Source organism: Camarhynchus parvulus, chromosome 13 (genome assembly GCF_901933205.1).
Source record: "Camarhynchus parvulus chromosome 13, STF_HiC, whole genome shotgun sequence".
Lineage (NCBI taxonomy): Eukaryota > Metazoa > Chordata > Aves > Passeriformes > Thraupidae > Camarhynchus > Camarhynchus parvulus.
In genome coordinates this window covers 11,364,265-11,388,140 of record NC_044583.1, presented here as the reverse complement: position 1 = coordinate 11,388,140, position 23,876 = coordinate 11,364,265, and the positions used below count along the sequence as shown (strand labels likewise).

At 42.7% G+C, this 23,876-nt stretch overlaps 1 protein-coding gene across 2 annotated transcripts; it reads right to left on the bottom strand.

Annotated features, from left to right (window-relative positions):
* Positions 1 to 766: 766 nt before the first annotated feature.
* On the bottom strand, positions 767 to 23,452 carry MAML1 (mastermind like transcriptional coactivator 1). 2 transcript variants are annotated; one of them, XM_030957107.1, is made up of 5 exons: positions 22,392 to 22,760; positions 12,342 to 13,742; positions 10,132 to 10,392; positions 7,131 to 7,245; positions 767 to 5,124 (listed from the first exon to the last, which is right to left on the bottom strand). In XM_030957107.1, exons 1-5 carry the CDS (start codon positions 22,758 to 22,760, stop codon positions 4,133 to 4,135), a joined length of 3,138 nt encoding a protein of 1,045 aa, XP_030812967.1. In that variant the 3' UTR covers positions 767 to 4,132. The 2 variants fall into 2 exon arrangements, with proteins under 2 accessions (XP_030812967.1, XP_030812968.1); XM_030957108.1 differs by having other exon boundaries at positions 4,133 to 5,124; positions 12,342 to 13,739; positions 22,392 to 23,452.
* Between the last annotated feature and the right edge of the window lie 424 nt (positions 23,453 to 23,876).

Sequence of the window (23,876 nt, the reverse complement as noted above, 5' to 3'; positions counted from 1 at the left end):
TAAACTTCTGAAGTTACAGGTCTCCTCCTCCCCCAAACAGAACACAGAACTTGTACAGTAGGAATACATTAAAAATACACTCTGGTAAGCCAGGGGCTGCAAACACAACTGCACAATGACACCAAAGCTTGCAGAATGACCCATCAATGTCTGAAGCTGGGCAGTGGCTATGGGACTTTAGCAGCCTTAAGCCAAGACCTCCACACAACACACACTGCTGCCAGTACTTTGTTCCTGGTTCAGAAACATCAGTTCCTGCTTGCAGCACGTGTCCCACATCTCAGCTGGATTCCTGTGCGTGCCATGTGCCTCCATCAGACAAGTCTTGAGGAAATCAGTTTGAACCTCTAAAGGCTGTTATTTTGAGGGAATTGGTATATTTTGGAACTCTACAATTTTGCACACGTGAGGTTGTTATTAACATCTTTTTCACTATTAACAACCACCTCTGCAGTTGAATTTCCCAGCTTAAAGCCTACAATGCATTCCAGAAAAAAAAAACCACCAAAGCCTGGAAGCAGTGGGAGTAGCATAAAGCCTGATTTTCAAAGTTACATTTTCTAAGGCACCTTTATCCAGATCTGGCCTGTTTAAATGAACTTTCTGAAACCATAAGAATTGTAAGACACAGCAGCAGAATTTTAGCCTTAGTAATAAATAGGCTGAGCAAAAACTGTATGTTGGGATGAAGGGAAGAAACCAGCTCACTAGGAATGACAATGCTGAACTCTGCTAGGCTCATGCAAATGTATAAAGTCACACCATGTATATTTAATACACTAGCAAAATATTTATTTTATAATGATAAAACAGAAGTGAAGGATTTCTTTTTGGTGTGCACCAGTAATTGTAGTAAAAGAATAAGGGGATTAATGGACTCTTTATACATTTCAATGACAAAAATTCATAAAGGTTAGCATCAAATTCAACTGTTCTCCATTTACAAGCATAAAACTTACCATAATACCCCCCAAACACATATATAAAGAATTATAGTTTTAAAATCTATAAAAAGTAAAAAATATACAGTCAGAAGATCTAACTCTTATTCAAATCTTTAATATAAAATTGTAAACATTTATTTACACAAAGGAAATGTGTATAACAAAATTTTGAGCACCCTTTTCAATTGGATCGTGGTTTTTGGAAGGCAGTGGATGTTGCACAGTGACACTCTCACCTTGCCTGCCCAACCAAAACCGCAGTTTATAAATAAAGCCATGGGCGGCCGGCTGGGTTCAGTTCAGGGGAGATTGGTTTTATTGCTCTGAAGCTGCAGCAAATGGAAAGCCCGAGTGCAGACACAGCCAGTGACACATTACAGGGCACCAGGGCAGAGCCCAGCCCTGCCCATGCACCCATGTACATCAAAACCATATTTTCATTTCCATTGAACTGTTCCAACCTTGTTCTGTGGCACCGTGTTCTGTGCACAGGGACCAAAGCCAGAGCCAGGGGCTGTTTGGATCCTGTTCACACACGGAGACCAATGGGCATTATAAGCCAGTTTGTCTAGAATCACACCTAATTTTACTCCAACAGTACCATGAAAAGGCCCTGTCATCAAACCCAGATACCTTCCTGAACAAACCCTCTGGTCAAGCAGAGCAATATCCACCTTAGCTTCCAGAAACAGTGGAGGAAAGAGCACACCTGCCTTTTCCTGGACATTTTGCTGGATTGCCTTTTTGGTAGTAATAATGCAAACAGCAGATGTTCTTTTCCTCCAATTAAGTAATCATAACTGGATGGATTGTATTTTAACTTATTCAGAACCAAGTCTGTGTGCAAAATCTACTGGAAAACAGAGCAGATTTCACCACAACCTAAACAGGGAGAAAGAAAAGCTGAATCCTACTACCCTGTTATTTCTGTTAAGTGTTTGTATGGGGGAGAAAAAAACAGTGACATAGAAGGATGTCACTTGAAATTGAGGTCCCAAGCACCCCCGACAGGAAGGGAAGGCACACTGGTGCAAAGTTAACCCTTAAAATTAAAAATACAGCAAACACTCCTTCCCCTGACATTGCCAGTTTATATCTATACTCTTCTAATGACACTTACCTTGGACCAGTTTTTGGTTTAACTTAACAGTAAACCAAGCTCACTAGCACTTTTCTTAGATTGCCAGTATGAGAAAAGCTAGCATCAGTTATTTGCATCTCAACTACTTATTCTAGAAAATATCAGAAGTGTCAACAACCAAAGTCACCAACATCTTTATCTTCCCATCCAAAGACAATCTTTATGTTATCTTTTCAAAAGCTCTATGAGGGATTAAGCCTGCTTCAGTGAAGTTTTATTCACTGTTCAAAGGTGGGATCCACTGATCAATGCACATCTTTCATCAACAGTTCAACATGATAAAATAGCAAATCTGATCAACAGAGCGGAATTCATCCACACTAGCTAAGTGTGCTGGACAAACCATGTTCCATGCATATTTGGAAAGGGTTAAAGTATTAGTGTTAAAAAAGCAGTTTTCAAAAGTGCAAATTGTCTCATAAAGGAGCTGCAGATACAGTAAAGTATTTTCCTTCTTTGAAACCAATGATATCTTTCCCTTCCCTTCACCCCCTCTGAAAAAAACCCTCTCTCACAATTCTGCAATGCAGAAAACTCCTGGTGAAGCCAGTCTGTATTGAAGGAAATTGCTTTTAAATCACAATGCTGGGTTTGGTTAGAAAGTTTAGAGGAGTTTTCCAAGAAAGTGGATTTAGAAAGGGAAGAGGTATTTGTGCATTTAAAACAAAAGCTTTCAACTTTATTTTCATTTTAAAATAAACATTAAGGCAAGGTGGTTTGTTGGTGGATAAGGGATTTTTTTTGGTAGAGAGTAAGGACTTTGGAACATTGACTGTTCCCACTGTGGTTTTTGTCCTTTCTGGGACCAACCCCAACATATGGATAAGAGGTCTCCTTGGGATGAGCTGAAGAACAGCATCTGCTTCAAGGGATATTAAAAATGTAAATCCACCAGTCTCTAGAAAGATTATCAAACTTGTAAGCCAGTATTTTAAAAAACAAAGCATTTAAAGGGGGAGACTTCCACATTGGAGCAACCCTGATACAAGTATTCTCCCAGGCTGCCTGTGCTTTTATTGCTAATAAGGACTTTCCACCTCCCAGCCAAATTCTTCTTTCCTCATTTTTATCCTGAAGTGACAAAGTCTTGTGCTCATTGCTAACCTTGGGGGCTGAACTGATCTCAAAGGTTAGTTTTACTTTTTACAACAAAGAAAACTAGATGAGCTGTCATGAAGCAAAGCCTTCATTTAAATACAACTACCTTTGGAAATAAGTTATGAAGAAACAGGTGCAAAGTAAATGGCTTTACAATTCATGTTAAACCTACTATAGTTTAAAAGTTCTCCCATAAGAAATTCCCCCTTTAAACACAGCAAGGTACAAGTGAAGAACCGTGCCTCTCTACAACAGAGTGCAAACTGCAGCTTAAAAGACTACAATCTATGAAGATGACTATCTAGACTAACTGGCCAGGTTTTAATACTTTTTCTCATCTATTACCAGCATCTAGAAATATTTACTGTGAAGTATCACTTGCTTACTGAGAGTACAGGCACATGCTTCAGCAATGGGGAAAAGAAACAATTCCAAACATTTTGCAAGCATACTCAGGTGCATACAGCCTCTTCTCAAACAAAAATCAGAAGTTTGATGGACAGTACTATAACAGCATATCAAGCTATTAACAAATAATTATTGCAAGTAATAGCTGCAGACTAAGCCCTAAACACAATTTGTGCAACTATCTGTGCTTTTTCTGCACTAGTTCTGTGGAATTTTTGTTTTGTTTTTAAATAATTAAAATATTTAGTCTTAGAACACTGCAAGTGAGATTTCTGGAAGGCTGGCTAGGACACAGCATTTTTTGACCTGTTCAAGTGTGCGACTCCTCAGAGACCGTGGCCAAAGCGCACTCCTCCTGCAGACCTGCTTGGTGCACCATGACCACGTGTCAACACTCAGTGAGAAGAAGCTCCAGTCTTTTTCCCAACTATTTACCTCTAATGCCTGCAAGTCTCCTCAATGCCACAGGTTTTTTGGTCCAAGAGTTGTTTATATCTCATGAAAAAATTAAAAAAGTAGAACCCCCGCCCCCGGCCCCATTTTAATGAGTTCCTAACAACTCATCCAAATCGTTCATCCACTCCTCTGAAGTCCTGTTTTTCAGCAAAGAGTCTATCAGATCTGTGTCACCAGTTAAGTTTTGAAGTCCATTATTGCCTGACTGGCCGCTGTAGGCAAAAGGCAGCTCCTGACTGGTCGTCCTCACAGGGTACCCTTGGCTACAGTGCAGGTTTCCTCTGCTGGGAATTTGCTGATTTGGGTTCTGGTTGAAAGCATTCAGGTCTGGAACAGTCTGGTTGATGCCAGGCAGGACTTGCTGTGAGGGTACCTGCTGCTGTGCAGGCGCGTTTGTCCGCGGCTGCGCTCCCAAAGAGGATGACAGCATCTGCCCAGAGACGGCAGCATTCATTGAGGTCATGGGCCTGCTGGTGCTTAGGCTTACCTGAGGCATTCCCTGGGCAAACTGCTGGTTCGACATCTTTAGATGTGTCTGCTGCATGTGGAAAGAGGAGTTGGCAGTAAATGGTCCTAAGCCACTGTTTGCTTGTGTCTGGTTGTTAATATTAGGGATACCTTGGTGTTGCCAAGATGGATTTTGAGCCCCCATAGCAGCTGGTACTCTTGCCATCTGTGGCTTAGATAAGGTTGCATTCAGTGCACCTTTATTGTGCTGCTGAGAAATATTTGAGTTTGGTAAGGTGTTCTGCCCATAGGCAGCAGGAACGGCTGCGCCCTGGCCCAAGCTGCCCTGTCTCTGCATCGGGGTCTGTCCGTTGGCACTCGGGGCCGTGTGCTGGGGAACCATTTGGCTCATGCCAGGTGCCAGGTTGTACAACCCCCCACGCTGCATGTTCTGCATGCTGGGGTATTGAGACACCCCCCGCTCCTGCTGGCTGGAGCCCGACTGCAGTGGAGCAACAGGAGCGTGTCCAGGTCCCATCTGAATCATGTTCTGGCTCTGAGGAAACAGCCGAGGACTACCGGAGCTGGACTGTCCCAAATTACTGACCCCGGGCATGGCTGAAGATGACCCTGAAATACAAAGAAATATTTTGTTCATTAAATACCTCAGGTTCAACCAGAGCCAAGTCAGGCTTGTAGGCACAATAACCCACAAGAGAGACGCAGCTGCATTTGTATAAATTGACCTCTGCAAGCAACACACAGAGAGCAGGAGTTTAATTAAAGAGTGTCAACTGTGGCTCCAGTTAGCACCTCCACCTTGATCTCAAACACAGATATGCCAATGTCCTAAAAAAATCTGAATACCACTTCTAAGAGTTCAGCATCACTAATTTTAAAAAAATTATGACTATAAAGGCAGAACTCTGATATTTCTTTGTGAACAAAGGTAAACACATATACTTTGAAGTGCATGCACAATTTACTAAGCTGTTAAAAAATACCTCTTACTGCACACACACAGACACTGTCAGTCATTCCATGCATACACAAGAGTGTATCTCTTATCATACAACTGTAGGGTTGCCAGTTCTGCATTTTCCCAATTCCAGGAATATCTTCTATTTATCTAAGATAGAAATATCTAATTCAGAAATTTTTGGTCAAGTATCTTTTGGATTTTCACAGTCAAGTATTCACTATGTTAATATGCAGTGCTGACAGCCAAGCAAGGTGATTCGGAAAAATGTTTTCTCATCAAACCAAATATGATCCTTTGCTATTGCAAATTATGAGTTCAAAATTTCTTCTTGTAGAAGAAACAGCCCCCTATTTGAAGCAAAAAAAGCAGGAAAGCTCTGTAAAGTGTAGTGCTTGTAACACCCCCCACCCTTCTTGCAGTTGACCAGGGGAAACCTACCTACACTAATAATTTCTCTACTTTCAAAACTGAAACTAAGCTGCAGAATTTTTTCATATTTTATGATAGCTGAGGAATACTGGATCTCCATTATTACAAACATTCTATCTGAATAAAACCAGAATTATCAAGAATAAATTCAAATTATATTGAATTAATTATCAACAAAGTACATATTGAAAACATCAGTGTCGAGGGAATGATGGGTGTGGGAAGAGTCTCACTGTGACAGTATTTACAGTGAAGAGACAGCACACATATCAGGATTTAAGATGCAAAAAATAGTTGCAATCATCATCACAAAGAAAAATATTTTTAATAGTACTGATGTTCATTATAGCAAAACCTACTCTATTTCTAGCAGTTGTATGCCTATCTTTCTGTAGAAAGGTGGCAAGATAAAAAATATTTCAGCGCAATAGTTGAAGGATGCTACTGATGCCTGTGTTAGCACACAATCCTTTTGTACTGGCATTGAGTTTTTTCAGTTAAGTAACAAAACCCAGCTATAGCTGCACTTGACACTGCACAGGCACAAACACTGTCAGGGTAAGGGTATTACATTTCCATTTGCATCTTACCCCTCCAGTATTTATTTCTGCAGGAACATGAAGAGTAAGAAAACAAAATGAAGGGAAATTTAACAGAATTAATACACTACAGACATACTAAGCTGCTTCTCATACAAAAAACCCAACAGAGGACACTTTACATGTAATGAAGAGAATTTAAATTGCATTCTCTTCTAAAGGTAGCAGGGATAAAAATGTTAGAGACTTTTAAACTCATCCTAGAGATGAGAGAAATAACACACCACTTATCTTTCTTTAATGAGGGCCTGTGATAGATACAGGCAGTAGTGATGTCAGCCTTCAGAAAAAAAACCCCTCTGAATCTTAATATATCAAAGATAGAGATTTCCAACCTGCACAGTGAAACAGAAGTATAAAAAAGGCCTGTAGAACAATAAAGGTACTTAAAAATTTTACTCATTTCCCAAACAACATTAAGAATCAGAAGCTTAAGTTGTCCCAGATACCTGCGACCAGGGAAGCTGTTAATTTGCAACTGAATCAGAGCATAGGTCAAGAGCTTTTAAGGCACAGTGACATGTAATAAATTAATTAAAAGCTATCCAATCCAGGAAATTTGAAGACACCTTGTTTCTCACTCTGGTATTTTTTCTGCTATTGCTTGAACTGCCATGTTTACTCACCTGTGAACTGTCCAACCTGTTGCTGGTAGGGGTTCTGTGGCTGATCCTGGTACTGGGGTGGAGGCCGTGTCAGGTGCCGCTGCAGCTGCTGCTCCTGCTGCTGCCGCTGCTTCTCCTGAAAAATGTCCAATGCAAGAGATTTTAGAAACAGATCAAGCTGTTTCCAAGGGCTATCTTGGAGAAAAACAAGTTGTCTGCATACTTTTATGCACAGCTGGTAATCAAAGGGGCTTCTGCAGCCCTACAGTCACTTCAGAGTTTGTTCTCAAGGCTCAAACACAGTCAGTTTAATCTGATGAGTGACAAGACCAGGATCTCAAAAACAACAGCATGTACTACAAGAGTTACTGCAGTGCATGTCTGAAGCCTTTCAGAGAGGACAGTCTCCTAAGCAGTAATGTAATCAATGGCATTTTTAGCAATACTCTAAAGACAAAAAGAGCAGAAGTGCATGTATTAAAAAAACCACATTTACTTTTCTGCTCTTTATTTCCAAATCAATATATTTTAGACCCCTCTTTAAAAATCAATAAAAGTTCAAATCAGAAACATCAAAAACTGAACATGTAAATACTTTCTAGTCCTTGTCTGCAAACATGAAAAAATACACACAAATCCATAGTCTCATATATCACAAGTCTTCCTAGAAGATTATGAAAAACTGCAGAACTAAGTCCATAATAGAAGTCATACAAGTTTTGCAATCATTGTTTCAAACCACTTTCTTAGCAATGAACTGATCAACTGAAACAAACCCTACTTACGACACAAAATAATTGTACCTCTTTAAAATAAAAGCAGATTCAACCCACACCTGTTTTATGATCAAACCATTTGAAAAATAAACCAAGCAAATTTTCTATTAGGAAACTTTGGGGGAAAATGAAATTTAAACTCTTGAGGGGAACGTAGATATAGTGACAGTAGGCTCAGATTTTGACAGTGTTAACAGCCATCTGGTTGCTTTTACAATATGAAATGTATCAGGCACAGCATTTTTGTCTCTTCTTCCACAGATGCCTTCAGCCAGACTGAAATTCTGACATAACCAAGTAGTGATACAATGCACAACTACCTACTTAACCAAAAAGTTACACAGAGCACAGCCGGGGACAGAAATTCCCTTCCAAGAGTATTGGGGTAAAGACACAAGGCAGAAGCCTTTAGAGAAGAGACTGGTGCAATGTAACAAACAGCAGATACACATCACTACCACCCTTCCCAAATGTCTCCAGCTGAGAAGCTGTTGAGACATGCACAGGAATGAAGAGGGCAGGCTGCTCGACAGAGGACCTGCTGCTTGCAGGACCAGTCAGACCTGAAACAGGCTGACCACAGAAGCCAACAAGAGATGCCATAGCTCTGAGAGAAACCAAGAACTGCAGAACCTGGCCTGGAGAAGAAAATTAAAAAATACGCAGAATGCCAAGTGAAAAGACAAATTTATAGTGGCAAGGAATGGCACTGGAGCTACCTGAAACTACAAGTTTCCTGCAAAGCAGGCATCCGCAGATTCAGAAATCTTTTTATAAAACTACATCAAGTATCATGTGTATCTAAAGGAACAAATATCAAATCAGAAATGCTAACAAGATCTAGCTTGACTAGGCAGCACAAGGCCAATAAATGTGGCAAATGCTGCATCTAAAACTGTTCAGCTCCAAGGCAAAGCTACTCCTTATCTGGGACCAGAGTCCCAGCATCACTACCGAAAAATGGAAATTACACAAGTTAACTGCAGTTGCCATAACTAGGACATGAATGAAGTATTTTCATAATACTGATATTTACTGCAGCAACATGTGCTGGCAAAGCAGAAGCAAACAGGAAAATAATATTTGAATGCTATGTTTGAGATATGCTACTTGTCACCTCCCCACTGTTCAGAGAGGTCTGACACCTGTTCTGTCCATTATTTTCCTAAGGAAACCTACTGGGCCACAGCTCTAAGAGCTCTAACAAAGCTCTAACAATCACCATCCACCAGACATGCAAAAGCACAAACAGGAGGTCACACCCCATACTTCCTTTTTCCCCACCTGCTCTCAAAGAATACCTGTTTGTTAACATTCTGGAGAGTAATGATTACTCACCTTTGATATTTGATATTAACATACAATTCACCAAAGACTAATTGATTTACTAAAGTATTCTAAGCTTACAGATCACATAACTCATAGAGAAGATGTGATTTTATTGATGATTTGGGCATTTTCTTTCAGTCTTTAATAATATAATTCCCCCACAGTATTCCCTTCGTCCAAATTGTTTTAACCAAAATATCAAAAATACATCTTTACCAACACTCATACACTGCCAACCACATTACTAAGTTTTGTCTACACTGGCTTCAGAACTGAGGGGGTTTTTCTGTCACCTCTACTGAGACCTCAATATCATCAGGATGTCTCCAGGTGATAAAAGAGCCATTGGCTAGGACTTGGCATAGCCATACCTCCAAAATCCTGCATATTCTACTACAACCTTCCCCACAAAATGGGCTTTCATACATTTTCAGTTCAGAGGAGACTATTATTTCCTTCTTTCTTAAAGCTTCTGATGGGCAGATGATTCAGGGAAACCTTAGAGCACTTTTCAGTACCTAAAGGGGGCTTATAAGAAGGCTGGAGGGGGAAGTTGTCTCAAAAGGGAATGAAGTGATAGAGCAGGAATCCAAGACCTCCATCTGAAGGAGGTTAGGTTCAGATTAGATATTAGGAAGAAATTATTTACTGTGAGTGTGGTGAGGCATTGGAACAGGCTGTCCAGAGAAGCTGTGGCTGCCCCATCCCTGGAAATGTTTTAAGGCCAGGTTGGATGGAGCTTGGAGCAACCTGATCTAGTGGAAGGTGTCCCCTCTTTTGGCAGAGGAGCTGGAACTGAAATGATTTTTAAGGTCCTTCCCAACCAAACTATTCTCTGATTCTAAAACATCAAATGCTATTTCATGCACCAATGCAAAGCAGCACAAATTAAAAAACAGAGAGCTGGCCCCTCTCACCTGTTCTGCCAGCAAATGCTGCTGCCTCTGTTCCATTAGGAATTGCTGCTTCTGTTGCTCCATGAGCAGATGCTTTTGTTGCTGCTCTCTCTGCTTCTGCTGGTCCATCAGCATTTGGTGTTGCTTCATCACTGCTGCTTGCTGCTGATAAGCTGAGTTGGCGTGGTTACCTGCCATGGTGACATTTGGAGCCTGGGCGCCCACCCCAGGGCCCGGGACAGAAACAGGAACACGAGGAACAGCAGGAGCAGGGCTCTGATCCTGCAGAACACAGGAAAAGTGCAAAGGTTACAGAAATGCAGTAACTTCTTCACATCTATACAGTGCCAGACACAGGACTGGCAGTTTGGAGCTAGGGTCAGAAGCTCCATAACATTTAGGAATAGAGGTTTTAACTCCAGTCTCAAAGTTCTTCCCAATTTCCATCTCAAACAGGTCAGTATAGCTCTGTGTGCTTTTTTTCAGGCACTTACAAACTGCTCTTCAAACACCCCAGCTTCAGTTTATTTTAGTAGCAGTTTTTCAAACACTACATTTTATATTTTTGTTATATAAAGCATTTATTGAAATCCTGCCTCTTCTGTCAACATTTCATTCTGCAAGTGTTTATGTCTCCCATCCTAAAGCTGTTTTTTTTTTAATATCAGAGAATTTACTATTTGCAGGTGAAGGGGAGAAGGCTTCCACTGGTCAAAATGGCTCTTAAAGTATTTTTCCAGCAATCCAACCATCACCACACACTACAGACAAAAATACTACTAGAGATAAGTCTGATATTATTAGTTTTTCTTAAGTCTGCATTTTTTGTCTTTTTTTTCTGAGACTGGAACTTGGGATAAGCAAAAACAACATGGAGCATTCAAAAGCCCTCTCAGTACCAGCAAATCCCTTTGAAATTTGACAGTTTTCATCATTTTAAATCACAGTTCAGCCTCATCTCTAATTATACAAACAAATGTTATGTCTAATTTAAGCAGTCAGCTAATGGGTTTGGCTGTTGGTTCTCACTCTGCGCTTTCATAAGGAATCACGAGCCAAATACAAGGAATGCTGCACTAAGTTGTTCTGTGTGCAAGCTTTTGAGAAATTCTCCCAAAGCTTTCATCAGTATTTCTCTTAGTTCAGTGCAAGTGTGGCAGTGTAGACACAAGGTCACCCTCACATTTTTCAGTGAGAGGGAGATGTGACACACACAACCATCTCTACCCTTCTTCCATCAAAATGCTGTTAGACTGTTACTTCTGCCAGCTTTCAAAGAGATCCATTTTTTTTATGAAGCACACATTGATCTCAAATTTCTACTCGTACATCGGTGTGGTCTTTATCACAGACTAATCAGAGCTTTTTCACAGGTTTCTGTTTTGTTGAGGGAACATATGACTAGAGTTGGATCTCAAACAGTTTTTGCTGGAGGAACTTTAATCAAATACCTTTTCTTTTCAACAAGCCCTCTTGTATGTGCATTGCAGGTACATGTTACAGAATCCAATGAGTCTATACTTCCACCCACTACTACAGAAATTTTCACCTGCAGCATACCTGTAGTAACAGTTCTATACAAGGCAAAGGAGCACCATCTGGAATTTTCTGTTACAGGAAAACCTGAAGCATATGCTTCAAGCAAACAAACATTACCATTATTCATTCTTAATGATATATTTCTCTCGTATGCCATGCTTCCCCAATGCCCAGAGACTTAACCAATAAAAATCCATAGAACTGAAAGGCTCCACGGAACACCCAAGAAATCAGGAATGCAGCCCCCACTTCCACCTCTCTGCAAAAGTAGGTCTTTTAATAGTAAGCCAACTTTGACACAAGTAGGGACTAAAAACAAGGTAAAGAAATCAAAGCTTCTTTGAGAACACTGTGTAACACTACAGTTTTATACAAGTTATTTTAGTCAAAAGTTTACAAAGCATCTATTTATCTTTGTAAGTAGAAGCTTCTGTGAAGCACGACATAATTTGTTGCCCACAAAGTATATTAAGCTGGAAATCACACGTTACATGACCTAGAACCCAGTATTAAAAACTGTCCCCAGTGGAAAAAAGACTTCGTGATTCTTGTTTTAAGATTCTTGTACATAGGATTTTTCTCTTTAAAATCAATGAAAACATTTGAAACTATACCAAGGAATCTGCACTCCAGCCTTACCTACCCATCAACCTTAAATCTGCTACTGGGCAAAGGTAACTCAAGACATTTACCTGACCATGTGGCAGTCGGTAGGCGATGTTTCCAGGCTTGGGTTTCAACAGGATCATCCCATTTTGGTCGTCACCTACATGGGACAGTGGTGGCTGCTGGCGCTGCTGGATGTATGCCAGCATGGGAGTCTTGTTCTGCCCAGGCACTGCCACCCCCTGCTCACACTCTGCTTTGTAATGGGAAAGAGGTTTGGTGTTCCCATAGTCCAGCATAGAGCTCTGACTGTTCACAGGGTTCTGGTTCAAGCTGTTTTGCTGATGACCCAAAATGTTCACATGATAATTGCCTCCAGCTCTTGGTGAGCTTTTATTTCCCAAATTAGGCATCATGAGTTTCTGATTGTTGAAGTCTGGCTGATAAACTGATGGGCTAGTAGGATTTTCCATGGTATACGGGACAGCCAGTGGACTATGGGAAGGCCCAGGCTGTTGCCACGTTGACATCTGATTTGCTTGGTGGACTTGTGAAGCTTGTTGCTGGTTCTGCAACATCTGATCTCTCTTCTGCTTGGCAGCAATCTGCTGAAGTTGATGAGCAGAAGACATTTCTTTGGCACTTCCTGCACACTTCCCAGGTAATAACACAGGCCTCTGGATGTTCTGAGAGTGGTTTGATGCCTGCATCATGGGCTGATTAGGATTTTCAGTCATTGACTGACTGGAAGGCTGGAACATAGCCTGAGAACTAACAACCGTTGTAGAAGTGGCACTTACAGGTACAGAAGCAGCACCAATAAATGCTGAACCTGAAGAAGTAGGTCTAACCTGGGGAGATCCCAGCTGCTCTTGTTCAAAGGGTGCTGGGGAAAACTCAGTCTTTATGTTAATATCTTGTGGTAATGGAGTCTGTGCAGCTGAATTTGAAGAATCTGCATCTTTTTTGTCTTCAAAGTCGTCATTAAAGAGATCCTTCATGTCTTCATCGGGCACTGATCTATTGAGCTCCTCAATAAGTTCCTTCCATTCTTGCTCATTTAGATTAAGATCGGGCATCAGGTTATTCTGAGATATAGAACCCCCTGCTACAGGATTCATACAGGGAAGCTCATCTACAGGCTCCTGCTTCAGCTCTTTGTTCAAACTCAGAGGAAATGAATCATCAGCATCACCACCTCCATTCATCTGCAGGCTGGAATCTGGAAGACACTTCTTGCTGATGCCATCGAGCCCCATTGGATGTTTCCCATTAAGTTGTAAGGTATCACCAGTACCAGATTTCTTGTCCAGATGATGGAGTGGAGATACGGGGGGCATTCCATTGGAAGAACCACTCACTCCCAGACCATCCTCACGACGCAGTTTCTTGGACACAGAAAACACATCACCATAGCCATTCTGCTGGTCTCCATTCTGAGGGGAAGCAGCACTATCAAGCTTTCTTTTCACAGTCTCATGGAGCTGCTGAAAAAGAAAAGGAATATTTCAGTTATGTAGTTCTATGTTACACAGATCTGGATTTTCATTTCTTACCAGAACATTGTCTTGCTCTGAACAAAACATTTCAGAAAAAAAATCAAAGATTGCATCTTTGTTTTGGTAACATTTTGTTTTACAAGTCAGCACATGAGATTACTTCCTCACTATAATCTCTTACAGAAATTTTTCAAAAAACATGTACTACTTTAAACAGACACCCCCTCCTTCCGACAAAACTAGAAGCTGCCAAGTACTCTGACAACAAAAAGTTGAAAAATGGCTGTGAACTGGAATATGCTATGATTTTTCCTATTCAAAAGGAGAAAAACATTAAATAATGTTAAGAATCAAATTTCAAATGAGAATAAAAACCTGTATTCTATTTGATCTATGTACACATACAGTATAATTGTTCCATGAGACTCTTTCATAGAAGTCTCACATTTAAATATTTATAAAGCAGTCCCACATTTAAATATTTAGAAAAAACTAGTAATTCTCTTGTGATAATATCTTTTAGAGAAGAACTGTGTATATAAATTTTGTACACAATCACACTTTTGGCACTGAAGCAAAACCAATTTGTCACTTAGCGACCATTGCTTCACACTTGTGGAAAATGCAGTTCGGAGTTCAGCCAGTTCTATCACAGCAGAGCAAGTTCATTCCTTTTCTCTTTTCTCCTGAAGTATTTGCCAGCTGCTCTGACCACCAGAGCCCCAAGCAGCTCCACAGTTGGCCTCTCACAGATGGTGAAGGCACAGATTCTCTTTCTCGTGGTGCCACCTAGAAGCGACCAGCAGCTACAGCAGCAGCCTCACAGCCAGAGCCTGAGCACCTTTGTTCAACTTCTCCTTCTTGCCAGCATTCTTGCAAATATAATGTTCTTTCTACTGACCTCAAAAGCATCTGAAAACAGAATTCCTGCACACATCAAAGGTGACTATAAACTTTTCCTTCCCTCAGGTGCATTCTGTAAAAAAATCTAGCTTTGCTGGTGCTGGAACGCTCCACCAACGCAGACAAACCTGCAGGGCAGAGACGCTGCTCCAACAGCACGGGGAGCTGGAAGAGGGAACTGCCATCAGCTCCCAGCCTGGGTCAGACACCCTGGTACATCTCGGCAGGACACTCGACAGGAATCTCCACCAAGAGCCACCCATCTGAGGTGTGGGGTCACTGAACAACAGCCCTCTCAGATGGCTGAAAGCAGCTCATCAAATAAACCTCAAGACAAGTATGGTTCTTTTCATATTACCTGCAGTGTTCACAAGGCATCCCACTAACCCCTGGGGAAAACTCTATCCAAGGAAAAATGGGAAAGTTCAAGATCTCAGTATTCAAGCAAGAGGCTGGATGTAGGGCCAGCATAACTTATCAGAAGAATTTTACACACTTGCCTGAGCAACAGCATTCTTTGATTTACAGACAGAAGGACTGGTTCATAGTTAATTGTTTCTATTTTTTTTAACCGTCTACAGTGAGCTGATCTTTGGGGGCAAAGAAACCCCAGACCATCTGTTTAATTCCTGCACAGGTAACAGCAAAAAACCCCCACTATTTGTTTAATGCTTGCATAGGTAACAGCAAAGCCTTATTTTTATCTGTGGGACAGACTCCAGCTTCCCTGGAGACTGTGATCTTCTAGATGGCTCATGGAAATAGCAGCAGAATAGCAAGATCAGCAGAAGACTGAGTAGGATGAGGTGAGGTGTACATCTGGAGAGGAGGCTGGAGCTTGAAATCTCTTAATTTGAACATCAGGTCCTTAGCTTGGAGTAGCAGCTCTCCAGTGCATTTTTCAAATACCAACTTGAAAGAATAACGGAAATTTACTTTTTTTTGTAAAAAGACAAAACAACAGAGAGCAAAAAACCTCAACTCCATCACAACATTTGGCTTTCAACATTTCCCATTGTTTACTTCATACTCCCACCAGGAAAACTGAAGCTCAAGGTGGATGAGTAACTTGCCCAAGGTTATAAGATGAGTCAAATTACTCAAAGTTTGGGAATGGGTCCTCCTTAATTCTAAATAGTTAGGGAAAAACCCCGCTCCCTGAAAACTTACATCAAAATATAACTTTGTTTTGTGAGCTACACTCACTGCAGTCTAGAAAAAAGACAGAGACCCTTAATATCCAGCTCAGGAACTCTCAGATCTCTATGGATTTTAACAGTCATAACACTCAGATATCTGATCCTTGGAGACATTTTGGCTCTAAGTTGCTTGGGACAAAATCCTCCTTTCACCTAAAACTGTATTCCTTTGGAGAAAAAAGGGAGATTAAGTTCCTCCCCAGTTTGTCTGTGTCTATCCAAATAATCTGGTCTGAGGGGAAAAATAACAAGCTGCATGTGAGATACAAGTCAGACTGCAAGCTATCTACATATCAAGCTGCTCCAACAGAGTTCTCAAGGCAAGAAAAACCTGTTCTCTTCTGCCAAAACTCATGAAAAAAGCAACCAACACATGGATGAAGTAAAGCACAGCTTGCTACTCGCTAAGAAACCCCCTTCATCTTTATTTTTTTTTTCATTACCATCCTGTAAGGGACAGTGTTCCTCCAGTATGCTGTCCATAATTTCCTCAGCAGAATCAATCAATTTTATTTGTAACACTGAGCCAATAATTTCCACTGTCACAAGATCAGATATAGAAGTGTCCTCTCATCTTCTCAGTCTATCCAATTTTCCAACAAAAGATGAACTTTCTAGATCACTGCTATCTAGCTGTGCCTAAAAATATTACCCCAAAAGCATTTATCTGAAGCATTTATACCAATATAGGAACAGTGCAAGGCAGGGGTGTGAGCTGGCCTCAGTCCTCTGCCCAGGACAGGTCAGAGAGTTTGTCAAAGAGCCACTGAGGGGCCACAGGCTGCACCTCCTCCATCACCTGAGCTGCATTTTATTCACGTGAGCAGAACACACAGTCCTCAACGTGGCCATAAACACTTCCTTGGCAGGAGCACACATGCTCAACTGTGCATTCCTCATGCACAGAACACAAGCTGACAAAACCCAGGTGGCATCCATGACAACAAAAGGTGTCCAACACAGCAGCCTCTGGCCATGGAACTCACACACTGACAAGGAGACAGGCCTGCAATGTCAGAGATGGATGTGTGCCCAGGCAAATGACAAAGCTTCCAGTGGAAACAGAGAGCACACAAAGCATTTTGATAGATTCAATCTCTGTCTTAAACCCACCAGCTTTACCACAATGGTGCTCAGCCCTACTGTGGTCTCACTGCAGGGGCAAGTCGACTGACTTCATAAAAGCTGTCTAAGAACTACAACAGAAGCCCAACAAGAAACCAGAAAAGTTTGAAAACTTAATCTATTGCTTGTCTGTTAGCACTGGCAGAATTCAAAACTTCAGAGGCCAGGGCAGTGCTCTCTTACTGCCTTGGTGGGAAGGGGCAAGAATCACTGATCAAAACAGTGGTACAAAGTTGTTCTGATTGGTTTTGTTGGGTTTTTTGTTCAGGTTTTTTTGTTTGTTTGGTGTTGACTATCTTGGTGTGGACTTAATACCTGAAACTAGATTTAGATAATAATCTGAAACCAATGACATTTCAATGCATTAGAACTTAACAGGCATGAAAGTTTAGATCACATTATTTGTTTGAAAGCAAAAAATCCTTTACCATTCAGAACAGCTAAACTGAGGACAGTCAGCTAAAGTCCTTTTGCAAAAATCCAGTACTCTGCTATACTTTGAGAGCTGTAACTGAAGATGGTAAATACATATATATAGATATATATACACAAACTGTATGCAGGTTTCATTAAAAAAAAAAACAGTTACCTCATGAACATGGCAGAAAAGAAACTTCTTAAAAATCTGGTACTCATACAGCACCTCTCAGGCTCTGTAATGTTCTTATTTAGCTTTTTAAAGCATCTGTTACAGAGATTTAAATATTCTTACAGGATTTAGTAGAGCTTTAATATTTTGTATTTTATTTCAAATTAGTTTACCATTTCAATATCGGAATTAAGTCTACAAGAATTTGTTCTGATATACGAGCAAGAGAAACACAATGCTGGACATTTTCAAAGAAGAAATGCTAGATTAGACTACAAGCATAATAAAAAACTAGCTCCAATATGGCTCCTAGCATTCTCAACTAGAAGGGGAAACCAAATCAGAATACATCCATTTTTCGGCCATGGAAGTGCCAGTACTGCAGCACAGATAAGTTCCCATGTACCAGAGTTCACAGCAGGCACTCTACAGACACTGATTCCCCTCTCCTGCCTCACTAAGGACAAGAGCAACAAAGATGACAACTCCTTAAGCTGGAATAACAAATACCAGACTTTGTAGTGTATGAATTTTGGATAGAAAACGTAACATTCTGACTACACACCATAGCAAGAACCCCCCCTTTACTGTGCATCTACCCTCAGCTTCCAAAGTTGCATTCCCCCTGCAAGGAAAGCATTTTATTACCCAATGTGTTCCTGCATTCCACTGTGCTTTCAGAACCAAACTGCTGGACTCCTTTTTAATTTTTACTTTAATTCCAGCAGACTTTTGTATTTGGGTGACTGCCTGCTGGAGTGAAGAAGGGCTGTGGATAGGCATGTCTATAAATATCCCAAGCCTGCATTAGTCACAAGGGGCAGCTTCTGCTACAGGAATTGTTCTGCTGAATCAAAAAAACTCCTGTGCCTTCAGCTGCAATGCCGGATCCTCCACCTCACTTGAACTTAAACAGCAGCAGCAGCAGCTCAGTCCCAGATCCTTACATCTTAGGAAACATCACTGCATATCTAACTAATCTGGTAAGGGAAATGTTTCAAACATAAAACAATACCTCACAGAGAATTAAAAGGAGACAAAGAAAAACCTGTCTGAGTTGTTGGGCAACAAACTTTCAGACTTGTCAGCAAAAACAAACAATGGTGGCAAGACTACACTCCACCATAGCTATATATAAATAACATGTAAATAATTTGCTATCTTTGTGGTAAAACATAATTTCACAATTTAACACCCCTATACCACAGCTTACACAAAAATGAGGTCTTCTGAACTGTTAGAGTACCAGCCTGAGCTTTGTTAGAGGAACATCGTTAACACTTGTCGGTACACTATGGGCAATTTATTCCCTTTACTTTAGGTCTTTCAACCAAGAAACAGTGCATTGCCCTCCTTGGACTTCAATTTCATTTAAAACTGTTTACTTGGTGCCTTTGCTTAATTTAGTATTTAACTAATATTAATGCAAAACATCTATCACTCCCAAATAAATGCTGCTCTTCAGCTTTAACACAAAGCCTTCTCAAGACAGGCCACTGACTCGACTTCTGTGCTCATTCCAGAAATACTGTTTGTGGTTTTGTGGCAGTCCTAGACAAAGCAAGCTCTCTGCACAACAACTGCTCTCAGGTGGGGGAAAAAAACCCAGTAAGAAACAGGGAGCAGCTCTCCTTCCAAGACACCACATCATAAAACAAGGAGTGGAGATGAAAATCCAGATCTTTGCCATTCTCCTTGTTCACATGTCAATGAAATGGCTTCTGTTCAGCTCAGCCATACACTGCCTTTTTGTCTACCACAGAAATGTAAGGAAGCCAACCTTTCTCTTGCAGAGAATTTAAACACCATTATTTGATGAACTTTCATGTATCAGAAGCTGGCAGAGAAAAAAAATGTTCTAGGAGACAAGCCCAATCTCTTCCCAATTTCCCTGTTTCTCAAAAATGGAAGATTAACACAGCAAACACATTATCCAAATATCAAGCATCTTCTACTTTGAACGCAGCCTTAATAATGGCATGTTAAACAACAGAAATGGGAAGTAGATGTCAACATTTGGATTTCCCATTAAATAATGGTCTGGAAGCTTTTTAGAAGTAGGAAGCTAGAAGGTTTTTCAACATTTTTCTCAAATGAGGGACAAGCCTAAGCGATGCCCAAATAATCCAAAGTATTTCTGTATCAATGCTGCATTCTCTCAGTTTCTGTAGCTCAAATTTTACAGCTGCTAAGTAAGAAATCAAGGAAGAATCTATCCCTTACTTCTGCCTGTAAGCAAGATCCATCTAACTTCAGGATCTAAACCAGAGCAAAGACTAATGGAAGAGAAAATATCTGATTTTGTCCACGTGATAAATCATACAAGACACTAAGGAGGAAGTGGTGGTGCCACCCTGTTCCCTATGACTATTGTGGATTTACAGAAGGTGCTCTGCAGCACAGCACCTGGCAGTGCCCACACTGTCCACACCTGGGGCAATGCAGCTTCATGTCCTACTGCTACAGGACCCCACAAAAGCCTTCACCTTTACATGAACTGCTCTCTCCTTCAGGGACCAAAATAAATGCCTCATTAACGGTCAACATAAAGTACCAATTTCCAAGAGCAGATTCATATGCAGCTTCACAGAAAAATCTGGACTGTTACAGCAGCAACAGCTGATACAATGCATGTTGCACTGAGCTAGCAGCATTCTTTGGAAAGGATGTGTCCAGGATGTTTTAAAAGACAGTTCTGGTGTTCATCCAAACTTTACTGAACACTGGAAATCAAGCCCATATCTTTCCCACTCAAAGCACATGCCTGGTCTTGATAATGGCAACACGATGGGTAGAGGTAAAATACCAACCTAGAGAGGGACCTTCTGGGCCAGAGAAATTATATTAGCAGCAGAGGTGGTGTTGTTGTGTTTTTTTCCAAGACTTGAATTACTAAGCAAACCAACTTCATACCCCAGTAACGAGGTGATGAATCAGCAGCTGCAATTAAGCTCACAGTCATGGATCCTAGGAAGGAAACAGCAGGCCAGCCCGAGGAAGAGTCATTCATACACTAAACCCCTCTTCTGTTGTGTAAATTGGCCACTGGCAGCAGCTTCCTGTACAAGGGCTTCCCCAAGATGTGCAGTGCACTTCAGAACCTACTGCTGTTGAGAGCCCTCATTATAATGGATGCTAATTAGATCAAATCCACATCCAAAGTGATTTAAGAGAAACAACACCAATGAATTAGAGATGTCTTTCTTTTAGAAGATCAATATGGAGTCGTGTGGTGGCAGTTTAAGCAACAGGATTTGACATGCTAAAGAGCCCTGAGTGTAATGAAAATACACATTATTAAGGGGTAGAGCCCCATATGCAAAAAGCCCAAGAGCCCAGCAGGAAATAAACAGAACCTCCACCAAGGTTTTAGATAATAAAAACCAAGTTTGAGTAATTTTTGTTTTGACACAAGTTTACATTCAAGATTAGTCTGCTAAACAACAGCTAACTGTAAAGTTTTGTAGAATCAATGTCAGGAATGCACAAGGTTTCCTCTCTTCCTCAAGTACCCTTCTGTAGCAGCCCTCTGAAGTGCTCTAACTGTGTCACAAGGACCTCAGTCTTCTCAACAGTCAGCAAGTCCTCGAGTCTTATAGGTGTATTAGCAAGAACAGAAACAATTCAGTCAAGTAACACTTTCAGTTCATCTTGTAAATACTACAAACTGCACCCAGGCTGCCTAGTGCTGGTCACAGTAAAGATGACATAAATAAAACCCGTCCAGTATTTCACATTATCTCCTGGACACGCAAACATACATAAAAGCTCTATTGTGATTCTTTTGTAAAAACAGTAAATGAGGTCCAAGACAGAGAGAAGTATATCCTCCTTCCTTTCTAATCCAATCGAACACACAGAGCACCCTAAAAATATTATTTATTCTATTTATTAACCTAGGAATATCTTTGTTTAACCCAGTTCCCTTTTAAAGACACTCAGAGTGCTACTGAATCATTTTCACGCAGGCCACCATTTAAAAATACCTGATTTTAAGGCAGACAGGTATTAGGACAAGCAGCCTTTAAGAGGTTATCCTACTAACCTACATTACTGACACATTAGCACACAGCAGTATATTTAAAGGGCCAAGAATAAGTTAAGCAAAAGCTATCTTGATATACAAACAGGGCTATGCGAATATGTCCCGACAACCAGAAATGCTAGAGAAGCCAGAGAAACATTAAGATTTTGAGCTAAGCCAGTTTTTAATGGGTGGAGTGGGATTCTCATAGTGTTCACACCCACTAGACTGAGCGGCAAACAAGCAGCTGCCTTTCCACTGAAATTCTTTCCAATATGAACCAGAATTAACAGACACATTGTCTTAAAACTCCCCCCCAGTAATAAGCATATCCTTATCAAGTGACTCCACAAAACCCTGACACCCCAAACTAAAAGCTTAAGCAAGCAAACAAAAATCTAAAGGCACCGCAGTATTAATACCCCTGTGACAGTTTCTGCAGGGGCATTTTAGGTGAATTAGCCAGAAATATGATTCACAAAATACTCTGAATGATTTAAGCATCACAGAAATCCTGCCTCTACCCCTACCCCACCATGCCACAGTTTTCCTATACTCCTCCAGTGTGCAGAGGTGACGAGCGAAAACAAAACAGCCCTTATCGTTTGCGAAGTTGTAACACAGCAGATAGGGCACTCCGCAGAGCAGCCCCAGCCCTCGCAGCGCAGGCCACCACACCAGCAGCGAGAGCTCGTTTTCCTTCCCCCATCCCGCTCCAGACAAGAGGTGCCGGTGCCAGCCGGGCACGACCGCCGGTCCCTCCCCGGCCCCAGCACCCGGCCCCGGGCGGCGCTTACCGCGATCAGGGCGCTGCTGCGGCCGTGCTGCTGCTCTCCGCTCGCCGCCTCGCCGTCCAGCCCGTTGGCTCCGCTCCTCTCGGCGCTCCCCGCGGCGGCGGCGGGCGGAGGGGGCGCGGGCGGCGGCGGCGCCGGGGGCGGCTGCCGGTGTTTGCCGGCCCGCTTGGCCTTGGCCTGCAGGCAGCGCTGGTGCAGGGCGAAGGTTTGCTGGCGCTCCAGCTCCAGGCGCTCCGGGGACACGGCCTGGTAGCGGGACTCGCAGGCGCTGTGGTGCCGCCGGCAGAGCTCGATGCGCCGGCGGAGCCGCTCCATCACCGCGCTGTGCCGCGGCACCACGAACTCCGCCATGGGGCAGGGGGGCAGCACCATGGGCCGGACGGCGAAGGGGCGGCCGCCGCCGCTCACCGGCTGCTCGCTACGGCGCCCGCCATGGCGGGGCCTCCGCCGCCCCTCCCGCCGGCCTTACCTGCGCTCCCCGCCGGGATCGTCCCGGGTCTTTCCCCCCGCCCGGCCCGGCGCCCGCTCCTCTCCCCCCCGCCCCACTTCCTCCTTCTGCCCCGAGCCCGGCGCCGCTCCGCTGTCCCGCTCTCCCTCAGCCCTGCCCGCCTCGCGGGGCCCGGCGGAGCCCGCCGCGCTCCCTCCGCCGCCGCCCTCAGGCGCGGGCCGGCCCGGACCCCTGGCTCCCCATTGTTGTCCGCGCCGCCGCCATCTTGAAATTGTTTTTCCCCTCCAGAGCCGAGTTGAGAATAAATGGGCGGAGCTTCCTGGGTGGGGGGCACGTCACGGCGCGCGGCGCGTCACGAGCCGTGACCGACGCCCCTCCCAGCCAATAGGAGGGCGCGGAGGCGCGAATTAAGCAACGGAGGCGAGCTGGGGGCGGTGCTCGGCGCGGTTTAAAGGAACAGGTAGGGAGGGGCGGGGCGACGGCGGCCCAGCCAATCAAGAGCCGGGAGGCGGGGCCGAGGGTGATTGACAGGGAGGGGCGGGCAGGAACCCGGGTGCTGGAGCGGAGCCCGGCCCGGCCCGGCGCCGTGTCCCGGGCACCGCTGCGGATCGCGCTCGGCCCTGCAGTGACAAAAAACCTCGAGAGACACGGGTCACCGCACCCTCACCCTGCTGACGACTGATCCAGCTTTGCTAATTATACAAAGAAGGCCAACCAGATTTAAGTTTCTTTATTGATTAGTTTTTACATTTTTTTTCAAGTTGCTTCTACAAGTACCTGTTTGAAATGGACATGAAATCACAGTAGTTGTGTCCAGCAACACTAAAAAAAAAAAAAAAGAAAACAAAAAACAAAAACCCAATCAACCAAAAACCCTTCACAAACCATGAGGCAAAAGGGGTATTAACCATCAGTTTGGGTCGAGCAGAGCAGTCACAAGCCCCATGTCTGTACCCACAGCCTCAGTGGCAGAGCTGAGTTTGTGAGGGAGGAATAAGGAAGGGGCGAGAAAAAATCATGGACGTGTACAAGTATTCATT